Below are 12,070 nucleotides of genomic sequence, written 5' to 3'. Positions count from 1 at the left end.
TTTTAAGTAATAATTAATATTAAACAAAATTAAATCTAACAAGAAATTTGGATCACTTTTTTAAGAAAAGCTTATAATTAATTAATTGTTCTTCTTTTTTTTCAGAGTTTTTAAAACTGTAAGTTTTTTTTTTAAATAAAGAGTAAATACTGTTTTTAATTATCAGTAATCAATCTTTTTTTAAAACTTAATTAGGTCAACTGGTATTAAACATGAGGGTTTTTTAAATTTAGCAATATTCTTACGCTAATGCACAAGGCTATCAACGCTTAAATTAACTTTTGAGTAAGCAGATTTATTTTAAATATTTTTCATATTAAAATTTTTTAAGATTATTTAGTTATTTATTTATTTTTTGTTTTTATTAATATCTTAAAATTTTTTATTGAAATTACTAATTTGAAATAATTAATTAGTTTATAATTTTCAGAGAGAAATTAATCTTTGATAAAATATTTTCTAAAAATTAAATAAATAATCATTTTTATTAAAAAAAAACTATTTTATTGAGTATTTACTTACATACTAACTTACTTATTTTTATAATAAAAATGACAATTTTAATGATTAAAATTTAATGAAAAGTGATATTTTTGATTTCTTAGAAAATAATTGCATTTATAATTGCTTGAAAATGCTAAGATTGGTTGAATTCTATTTATCTGATGATGATACACTTCATGATTTTAAGGTAATTTAAAATTTATTATTAGTATAAATAAATACCTATTTTATTTTGTTGCAATTAATTTATTTAAATCTATTTTTTACAAGATTTATAAGTTTAAAATAAATATTATATTTATTTATTTATTAATTTATTAGTTTACTACTTTTGAGAATTTATATAATAAATTAAATAATTGAAGATTTGTTTGTCTGTTTGTGCTAAACTTACTTTAAAAAAGATCATTTGAAGATTATATATTTTAAAGTTATTAATTAGAGTAATAAGTTAAATAAATATTTGTTTATATTCATATTAATTTAGATAATATTATTATTATTTGCACTCATCAATTAATTTTAGTAAATTTCTATTTCTTTATACATTCATTTTGTATGGCTATTATCTAAACTTAGTGCATAAGGACCAACCTACAAACTGACCTTATTTTTAAAATAAAATCTTTAACTTTTTATTATTTGTCAATACCATTTTTTACCATATTGTGTATGTAATATTATTTGATTAAAGCAATCTATTTAATTAATTTGCTTATGGGATTTCTTTTATAGCTTTTAGATTTGATGAGGCGGAGTTAGATAGTATATATAAATAAATTTTGATTTTATAAAGGTTGAATATAATATAAATCTATGGTGCCAATCCCTCAAATCTTTAACAATTGTATTGTGTGAGATTATGAATTAGAAACTGCAAATGAATTTATAACTATATCTATTTTTGAAGTATTTATTGACTGACACAGCAGCAAAGTAGAGTGCATTTTAAATATAAATTCTTTGATTTATTTTCTATCTGGTACGTTTCTAGAAAACGATTTCATGAGGTCTTGAAACCCTCATTAATCTTCAACTACATTAATACCATGACGAATAAGTCTATTCCTTTTAACTAATAAAAATACATTTTTTACTTATTTACATTTTATTTTATTTATTTATTTATTTATTATTTTTTTCACTTACTTTATAGATTCCTTTTTTATATAAAGAAATATTAATTATTTTTATTTTTTTAAAGAAAATTTTATTATTATTTTTACTTAAAAATTTTTAATTAATTAATACCCTCAAAATTTTTCTAAAATGTGGTATGAAGTAAATATTTTTCATACAAAAATATATCTTTTATTAATTAATTAAATCAATCCAATCAAATGAGAATTGATGTTATAATCAAACTAAATTATATTAAAAGAGTAAATATAAATTACATATAAAAAGAATAATGTTTCCCCTACATTTTTACTATGATTTAATTTATGAAAATATAATGAGGATAATCATTCTTTATTTTATGAGAACAATATTAAAACATTTCATTGAAAAAATATTATTAAATAAATTTATTGAACTTAATAAAAAAAATTGCTTTAATATTTTACTTTTTATCGAAAATAAATAAATAAATTAAAATAGAATATAAACTAATTAATTAATTTACACATTTTAATTGAAAATAGTTTTATTTGCAGATGCACTTGGATTAGATTTTGTCAGTTCAAAAAATATCATAAAATGTTGTGGAGAATCTATTCATTTGGAGAAAAACTAGCTTGTTTCTGTCGAGGCATTTGAAAAAATAGAAGATGGTGTTTGTCTTAGCTTAAGGAAATTATTTAATCTGCAGTATAAAATCCTTCCTATTTCAAAGTATATTTCTCTACCTAGTTGGATGTCATACGAATTTAAGAATGGAGTAATAATTTTAGAGGGAATTCCTACTAAATCTGATGTTAATAGATTTTTAATTAGAGTTTATGACTAATCGCTTTGTATCTTACTAATTTCATTTGAATGTAGTTGGAGAATCTAAAATAAAAAGCGAAATAGGAAATCAGTAATTCAATGAGTAAATTAAATAAAATAAAATAATTAAAGATAGTGAGCTAAATTTATTAAGTAAATAATAAAACACTAAATAAAATTTATTTGATGATCAAATCAGCAATAACTCTATTATGAAAGAAAGCTAATATTCAAAATATTTTAAAAAATAATAAATTAATTTAGATACAAAATCAATTTAAAGTAGTCCAAACTAAATCTAAAATATAATCAATAATTAGAGTAATGATAACTATGATGAAATAGATGAAAACATTTATTAAGGAATAAAATCCATGACTGAATACGAGTAAGATTTAGTTCCTCCTCCCATTTTTATGCACAGACCTAATTTTGCAGAAAAGAGCCCAATACATAATCTTAAACTAAATAGCCTAATACCATATATTTAATAATAAATATTGCTAGATAGATCAAGTTAATAGGATTATGAAAGAAATTATCTCAATTAATCACAATTTTTCTATGATTAATAACTAAATAAATAAAAAATTGATCATATTTCTAAACGCAATAAAAACAATAATTATCAATGAAAAACTTTACAGATAATTTAATAAATATTATTTTTTCGTTTTCATATATATTTCATGAAATAATTTTAGAAAAGAATTTTATTTTTGAGAAATTTAAATTAGTTTTACTTACAATTATTTACTTGGATGGATTAATTAGCTTTTTTATAAAATTTAAGCAAAAAATAATTTATTTTATTGTATTATAAAAATAAATATGGCAAATAATAATAAAATTAAATATTTAATTAATAATTCTGATATAAGGTAAAGGACGATTATTTATTTGTTTATTACAAATTAGATATTTTTTCAGCAATTAAAAAAAACAATTTAATTAATTTTTATTATTATTTGTAAAAAAATTTTGAATTTTTTCAAAAAATAAAAATTTTATTTTTTTCTAAAAGAAAACTTTATAAATTTAATTTGATCTGTCTGTCATATAATTATTTGTTGTTTTTATCCAAATAAACTAACTTTAAATATCATTAAAATTTTCTAAATACATTTATAATTTATTAACTTTCCATAAATTGATTATCAATATCTTTGAGAGAAAAAACAAATGATTTATTAGAAAAAAAATATAAACTAAATAGAAGAAGATGCTATTTACTTTTCTGAATTTAAATAGTTTATAAACTCTTCGCTTTAATCTCATTCATTTCTCCATATTGATTTCTAGTAAGTTAAATTTATTATTATAAATTTCAATCTTTATTTTTTAATATTTAGTTATCAAATTATTATTACAGTATTATTTTTCTAATAGATAAATAGATATTCTCATCTACCTATCTATCTACGATTTTTATTTTTGCAAATATTTTTAAAAATTACTTTAACTAATTTTTTATTTTAAACATTTACCTTGATTATTATTTAATATTTATTCTTCAATATTTAAAAAGAAAGAATTTATTTGATGATTTGAATGTATCAGAATTAGGTTAAACTTTAGCAAAGTGCACTAATCTCTAAAATTTGATACTTAATCTTAGGTAAAAAGAGTTTATTTGTTATTGATAGTGATATTTTTAATATAAAAATAAATTTAAAAAATTAAAAATTATTTAATTTATTGAATAATTTTTTATTTTAATTTTGGTTGTATTTTTTATTTGAGATAAACTCTTTTTTTCATTTTCAAGTTTTACTTTAATTAATTAATAATTATTTTGTTTGCTTCTCATTATTTCATATTATCTCTTCATTTTTACTTGTAATAAGCTAATTTATTATATTAAAATATCTTCAATTTTAAAAAGTGACAATAAAATTAGTGCAATTGGTGCATCAAACTTAGGCTCTTCTATAGCAAACTGTACTAATCTTTAAAATTTGAAGCTTTATCTCAAGTAAAAATAGTTTATTTGCTTCAATTTTGATATTTTTTAATATAAATAAAACTAAAACAATATAATCCTATTAATTTATTTATTAGCTTTTTATTTGATTTATTTTTCTTTTTTATTCTATTCTAGCAGTTTTTTTCTCTTATTTTAAATTATTTTTTAATTTTCAACTTAAACTTTGATGATTAGTTAATTAGTTATTCATTTCTTATTATTTTATATTTTTTATTCATTTTTTCCTTCAGACTAACTAATTAATTATTTATATTTTTTTAAAATTTAAAAAGTAATAATGAAATTGGTACAATCGGTGCGTCAGGGTTAGTTTCTGCTTTAGCAAAATTCACTAATCTCTCAGAATTGACACTTAATCTCGAGTAAAAGCAGTTTATTGGTTTTAGATCGTGAAATTTTTTATATAAAATTCATTTAAGGCAACAAAACTCTTTTAATTTATCTATTAATTTATATTTTATCATTTTCTTTGATTTATTTTTCTTTTTTATTTTTATCTATTTAGTAACCTACTTGTTTATTTATTTACTTACTTACTTACTTACTTACTTACTTACTTACTTACTTACTTACTTACTTACTTACTTACTTACTTACTTACTTTTTTACTAACTTACTAACTAACTAACTTACTTACTTAATTACTAACTTACTATATTTTAATAAATTAAAAGCTACAGCAGAATTTATTTAGAGGGAGCTTTAGTCTTGATCAATTCACTATCTTATTATACCAAACTTTCAACCTTAAATTTAAGTTTATAGTAAATGTTTATTAATTAAAATCAATTAGTTATTATAAAACAGCAATAATTACACTTATAAATAAGATTAAAAAAAACATTTTAACTCTAAAATAACTTCTTAATTTTTAAAATTTATCTTAAGGGGAACTGTTTTTACCCCATATGGAGTAATATCTTAAAAAAGACCAGAATTAACTAAGTAATCTAGTGTCAAGATTTTAATTCTTAATGTTGCGTAGATATTCTTTATTTTTAAATATATTTCTTTAAAAATATAATGACAATTTTAAAGTATTTATTTATTTATCTTAATAAAAGTATGATTAAAATCTTAAACAAAAAATTTCTTTTATTTAAGATTTTACTTCAAATTAATTAATTAATTTTTTTCTAGAAAATTTAATAAAAATTTTGCTATTTTTGATATTTTAAAAATATACTCTAAAATTTTTAATTTATCTAAATTAAGGTTCAATCCTTCATGCAAATAAGAAAAAGATGTATTAGACTTATTATCTGAATTGCCAAAAGTCTTTACTAACCTAAAATCACTATCACTTTTTCTTATGTAAATTATATAAATAAACTTTTAAATTAGCTAAATAGAATAAAGTTCTTTTCATCAAATATTTGTAAATTGAGAAATTATTTTAAAATAAAATTCTTAATTTTTTAGATAATTAATTAATTAGTTAGTTATTAAATATTAAAAATAAAAATATATTTAAATATTTAAAATAAAATGCCTTTATTTATTATTAAAAATTTTTAGAAATATTATTTATTGCTTTCTTTTTAAAAAGCTAGCTAAAATTTATAATTTTGGTAGATAAAATTTATAATTTATTTTGATCTAAAATTAAACAAAAAATAAATATGTTTGATAACATTATGCTAATTTAAAATAATTAGCTTAAATTAAGGCATTTTATTTTTTTTGCAATTTAATTATTATCTAAATTAATATTTAATTTTAAAAGGTATAATCGATTGGACTAAAAAGATTTATTAAAATTAGGATAGATATTAAATAAATTATTATTTAATCCTATAATTTTAAATATTAGCTTTTATTAAAAATGTCCATTTTTTTCTAAAGCATAAAATGTATGAAATTCTTCAAAAATAAAATTAAGTAATTTTTGATTAGAAATTTTTATAAAACAGCTTAACAGATTTTAAGATTAAGGAGTTATTAATTTATGTAGTGGCTTAGAAAAGTGCAACAACATCAAAAATTTAGCTCTTAATTTTAAGTAATAATTAATATTAAACAAAATTAAATCTAACAAGAAATTTGGATCACTTTTTTAAGAAAAGCTTATAATTAATTAATTGTTCTTCTTTTTTTTTCAGAGTTTTTAAAACTGTAAGTTTTTTTTTAAATAAAGAGTAAATACTGTTTTTAATTATCAGTAATCAATCTTTTTTTAAAACTTAATTAGGTCAACTGGTATTAAACATGAGGGTTTTTCAAATTTAGCAATATTCTTACACTAATGCACAAGGCTATCAACGCTTAAATTAACTTTTGAGTAAGCAGATTTATTTTAAATATTTTTCATATTAAAATTTTTTAAGATTATTTAGTTATTTATTTATTTATTTTTTGTTTTTATTAATATCTTAAAAGTTTTTATTGAAATTACTAATTTGAAATAATTAATTTATAATTTTCAGAGAAAAATTAATCTTTGATAAAATATTTTGGAAAAATTAAATAAATAATAATTTTTATTTAAAAAAAAAAACTATTTTATTGAGTATTTACTTTCTTACTTACTTACTTTTTTTTTAAATGATAATTTTTAATGATTAAAATTTAATGAAAAGTGATGTTTTTGATTTCTTAGAAAATAATTGCATTTATAATTGCTTAAAAATGCTAAGATTGGTTGAATTCTATTTAACTGATACACTTAATGATATTAAGGTAATTTAAAATTTATTATTAGTATAAATAAATACCTATTTTATTTTGTTGCAATTAATTTATTTAAATCTATTTTTTACAAGATTTAGAAGTTTAAAATAAATATTAATTAGTTTTGAGAATGTAGATAGTAAATTCAATAAAATGAAGATTTTTTTGTCCTGTTTGTGCTAAACTTACTTTAAAAAGGATCATTTTAAGATTATATATTTTAAAGTTATTAATTTCAGTAATAAGTTAAATAAATATTTGTTTATATTCATATTATTTTAACTAATATTATTATTATTATTTACACTATTTGTTTATCTGAATTCATTTATTTATCAAAGGTAATCAGAATTTTTTTCTTTTTATATTAAAATGAATAAATATTATTTTCAGGAATTTGAAAGTTGATTATTTATTTTTTTCCATAATTCAGTTAGATCATAAATATGTTAATTATTATAAAAATATTATGTCTTTAATCAAAGGGTAAAAAAGTATAAAAATACACAATATCAAAATTAATCCAAATTATTTGATTGAATGTAAATTTTTTAAATAAGATAATTTTATGAAATATAAATTTATAATTGAATATTTCTAAAAAAAGAAAGATGACTGAATAAACAAAAATTCAGGATACAATTCATAGAATATCAAATAGTCATTCAATTCAGTCATCAATTACTAAATATTGTAAATTATAATATAATAATTGATATTAATGATAAATAAATAAATGTATGTATGTATGTATGTATGTATGTATGTATGTATGTATGTATGTATGTATGTATGTATGTATGTATGTATGTATGTATCCAAAATTTATCATAAATAAAAATGAATTAAAAAAAAATGGCTTAGAACTAACATTTTCAAATATATTTATTTATTTTTATTTAATTTTAAACTCATTAATTAATACATACCCAAACCACTAACTAGATTTTAATTAGGCATTTGGCTATAATATTCGCCTCATTCATTACTGACTAAAATAGAAAAATCTAATATCTTAAAATTACTTAAGTAAATATAAATACATTATCTAACAAAGTATTATCAACATATAAATAACTACCCATCATTGATTGATTCATGCTTTTTTATAAGTATAAGTAAGATTTTACTAGAAAAATAAGATTTAAAAATTAATTAATGTAAGTAATACTAACATTTTAGTGATATCTCATCCTAAAAGCAAATTTATAAATTTTTATTTGTTAATTATAAAAACTTATTTATTTTTTCTTTTTATCTAAATTAATTTCATATAAAAGTTAATTAATTTATTATATTAATCAATCAAATTTTCATAAATTGATATTCTTTCTATATTTTAAAAAAAATAAAAATAAATGATATCAGAGAATACATAATTTAACGATTTAGAAGAAGTAAATATTTATTTTTTTATTAATATTATTTAAATTATTTTTATAAATAAAATAAGTTTTTAAGCTCTTCACTTTAATCCTTTTAGGTTCTCCATCTTGATCTAAACAAAAGGTAGGTATATTTGATTTTTTAATATTATTATTACTATTAATGTTTTTTTATTTTTAATTTTTAAATGATTTAAAATATTATTTTTCTAATTAAAATTATCATGTATTACATACATTACACGTTCTTTCACTTTTATTTATAATAATATTTTTTCATTATTTTAACTTAATTTTCAATGAATTTTTATTTTATTTTGATTATTAATTAATTTTTTATTACTTTTATTTTTTATAATTTTTCTTCATTATTTTTCCTTCTAACTAACTAATTGACTATATATTTTTTCTTCTAAATTAAAATAGAAGGACTTATATTGGTGATGAAGATGCATCACGCTTAGGTTTTGGTTTAGGATAGTGCACTAATCTCTCAAATTTGATACTTGAACTAAGGTAAAACCAGTTTATTTATTTTGGATTATGAAATTTTTGTAAATTAAAATGAATTTAAAACAATATGACTAACTCTTTTATTTTTAATTAGCTTATTATTTTTCTTTTTTTTTTATTTGTTTTTTTTATTTGATAGGATTTTCTTTTTTTTTAATTATAACTAGTGTTTTTTTTATTTTTTTATTAATTTAATACATTGTTTGTTTGTTAACTTAACTTGTTATTTCATTTTCAATTTCTGATTTTATTATTAATTAATTAATTTCTTATTATTTTATATTTTTTTTCATTCTAACAAGCTGATTAAATATATATTTTTTCTTTAATATTTAAAAAGTGGAAATTAAATTGGTGCAATCGGTGCATCAGGCTTAGGTTCTGGTTTAGGAAAGTGCACTAATCTCTCAAATTTGACACTTCATCTTTAGTAAAATCGGTTTATTTGTTTGGAATTATGATCTTTTTGAATACAAAAATGAAATTTAAATAATATAATAAGCTCTTTTAATTTATTTATTAGCTTTTTTGATTTATTTTTTTATTTTTTTTTATTAAACTTGTTTTTTCATTTATTTCTTTGTTTATTTTTAATTTAACTAATTTTTTCATTTTTTAAAATAATTTGCTTTTATTATTAATTAAAAAAAAATTTCTTATTTTTTCATATTTTTTCTTCTTTTTTTTTTCTAATTTAAAAATTAACTATTTATTTTTTCACCAATATTTAATAAGGTCCAATTAAATTGGTGACGAAGGTTCCTCAGGCTTAGGTGCTGGTTTAGGAAAGTGTGCTAATCTCTCAAATTTGACACTTCAACTTTAGTAAAATCAGTTTATTTGTTTTTGATATTTTCTTTTTTTTTGATTTAATTTTCTTTTTTTATTATGCTTGTGTTTATTTATTTATTTCTTTGTTTGTTAATTTGTTAATTTAACTTATTTTTTATTTTCAAATTTTAATTTTATTTTTAATTAATTAATATCTAATTATTTTAAATTTTTTCTTCATTGTTTCCTTCTAACTAACTAGTTAACTATTAGTTTTTTCTTCTTTATTTAAATAGTGGAAATAAAATTGATGCAATCGGTGCATCAGGCTTAGGTTCTGGTTTAGGAAAGTGCGCTAATCTCTCAAATTTGACACTTAATTTTTTGTAAAAACAGTTTACTTATTTTGAATTGTGATCTTTTTGATATAAAAATGAATTAAAAGATAACTAACTTTTTTAATTTATTTATTTATTTATTAGCTTTTTATTTGATTTATTTTTCTTTTTTTATTCTACTTGAGTTTGTTTGTTAATTTTCGTCATTTTTTATTTTTCAACTTTTTCTTTTATTATTAATTAATTACATAATTTCTTATTATTTGATATTTATTTTAATACTTTCATTCTAACTAACTACTTTATTAAATTTTTTTTTTTCAATAATTAAAAAGTGGAAATTAAATTGGCGCAATTGGTGCATAAGGTTTAGGTTCTGGTTTAGGAAAGTGCACTAATCTCTCAAATTTGACACTTAATCTAATGTAAAAACAGTATATTTGTTTTGGATTGCGATTTTTTTGAAATTAAAAATGAATTTAAAAAAATAAAACTAACTAACTAACTCTTTTAATTAATTTATTAGTTCTTTATTTGATTTATTTTTTATATATCCTGCTTTTTTTTTTTAATTTTGCTAATTTAATTCCTTCCTTTTTTCAATTTCAACTTTATTTTTCTTCGTTTTTTTCTTCTAACTAACTAATTAACTATTTCTTATTTCATCAATATTTAAAAAGGTCTAATTAAATTGGTGATGAAGGTACATCAGGCTTGGGTTCTGGTTTAGGAAAGTGTACTAATCTTTCAAATTTAACTCTTCAACTTTAGTAAAATCAGTATATTTGTTTTTAAATGTGATATTTTTGAATATAAAAATGAATTAAAAAAAACTAACTCTTTTAATTTATTTATTTATTTATTAGCTTGTCATTTGATTTATTTTTCTTTTTTATTATTATGGTTGTGTTTGTTTTTTTTATATTTATTTCATTTTTTATTTTAATTTAACTCATTTTTCATTTTCAAATTTTGCTTTTATTATTTATTAATTCATTTCTTATTATTTTATATTTTTTCTTCAATATTTAAAAAGTGGAAATTAAATTGGTGACAAAGGTGTATCAGGCTTAGGTTCAGGCTTAGGAAACTGCACTAATCTCTCATATTTGACACTTCATCTTTAGTAAATGCTGTTTATTTGTTTTAGATTGTGATATTTTGAATATAAAAAGGTTATAAAAAACTAAATCTTTTCATTTTTTTTATTTTGCTGGTGTTTTTTTAATTTATTTATTTATTTCTTTGTTAGTTTGTTAATTTTCTTCATTTTTTCATTTTCAACTTTTGTTTTTATTATTAATTAATTAATTCATTTTTTATTTTATATTTATCTTCATTTTTTCCTTCTCATTAATTAAAAAGTAGAAATTTAATTGGGAATGAAGGGGCATCAGGTTTAGGTTCTGGTTTAGGAAAGTGCACTAATCTTTCAAATTTGAACATTTATCTTTAGTAAAAAGAGCTGTTTGTTAAATTTCCTCATTTTTTCATTTACAAATTTTATATTTATTATTAATTAATTTCTTATTATTTTTTCATTTTTTTCTTATAACTAATTAATTAACTATTTATTTTTTCTTAACTATTCAAAAAGGGAAAATAAAATTGGTGAAATTGGTGCATAAGGCTTAGGTTCTCATTTAGTAAAATGCACTAATCTCTCAAATTTGACACTCAATCTTTTGTAAAAACAGTTGAATATAAAAATGAATTTAAATCAATAAATATAATTTTCTTTTTATTTTTTTTATGCTAATTTTTTTAGAAATTGATTTTAAAAAAATATTATATTTCTTTACTTTTTTTTAGTAATTTACACTAATTTATATTAAAAGTCATAACCTAATTGATAGATCACAATAATTGAAAGTAAAGTGTCTCAAGTTAAAAAGATTAGTTGCCTTAAAAATAAATTTTAAATGATATAAAAAAGGGTGAAATATAAAGAATAAAAATAAATATTTTTT

At 17.9% G+C, this 12,070-nt stretch overlaps 2 protein-coding genes across 2 annotated transcripts in view; both read left to right on the top strand. All coding sequences in view use genetic code 6, as the record gives it.

Annotated features, from left to right (window-relative positions):
* Window positions 1-2,447: 2,447 nt before the first annotated feature.
* TTHERM_00612580 (hypothetical protein) lies at window positions 2,448-4,816 on the top strand (the record flags this gene model as incomplete). Its single annotated transcript, XM_001010602.2, has 5 exons — window positions 2,448-2,589; window positions 2,701-2,824; window positions 3,965-4,054; window positions 4,322-4,411; window positions 4,696-4,816. 5 exons carry the CDS (start codon window positions 2,448-2,450, stop codon window positions 4,814-4,816), a joined length of 567 nt encoding a protein of 188 aa, XP_001010602.2.
* A 3,635-nt stretch (window positions 4,817-8,451) lies between these two features.
* The window catches only part of TTHERM_00611560 (hypothetical protein), a gene marked incomplete at both ends in the record, with an annotated part of 3,742 nt that continues 123 nt past the window's right edge, over window positions 8,452-12,070 (top strand). The window contains 12 exons of the mRNA XM_001010599.3: window positions 8,452-8,490; window positions 8,547-8,602; window positions 8,905-8,994; window positions 9,332-9,421; window positions 9,727-9,816; window positions 10,059-10,148; window positions 10,436-10,525; window positions 10,781-10,870; window positions 11,137-11,226; window positions 11,466-11,555; window positions 11,698-11,787; window positions 12,037-12,070. The exon at window positions 12,037-12,070 is cut by the window's right edge and continues 123 nt beyond it. Of these exons, the coding sequence (XP_001010599.3) occupies window positions 8,452-8,490; window positions 8,547-8,602; window positions 8,905-8,994; window positions 9,332-9,421; window positions 9,727-9,816; window positions 10,059-10,148; window positions 10,436-10,525; window positions 10,781-10,870; window positions 11,137-11,226; window positions 11,466-11,555; window positions 11,698-11,787; window positions 12,037-12,070 (939 nt within the window). The remainder of the gene's footprint in view (window positions 8,491-8,546; window positions 8,603-8,904; window positions 8,995-9,331; window positions 9,422-9,726; window positions 9,817-10,058; window positions 10,149-10,435; window positions 10,526-10,780; window positions 10,871-11,136; window positions 11,227-11,465; window positions 11,556-11,697; window positions 11,788-12,036) is intronic.

The sequence above is a fragment of the Tetrahymena thermophila genome (genome assembly GCF_000189635.1).
Source record: "Tetrahymena thermophila SB210 genomic scaffold scf_8254754, whole genome shotgun sequence".
Taxonomy (NCBI): domain Eukaryota; phylum Ciliophora; class Oligohymenophorea; order Hymenostomatida; family Tetrahymenidae; genus Tetrahymena; species Tetrahymena thermophila.
This window is presented reverse-complemented; position numbering and strand designations above follow the sequence as displayed.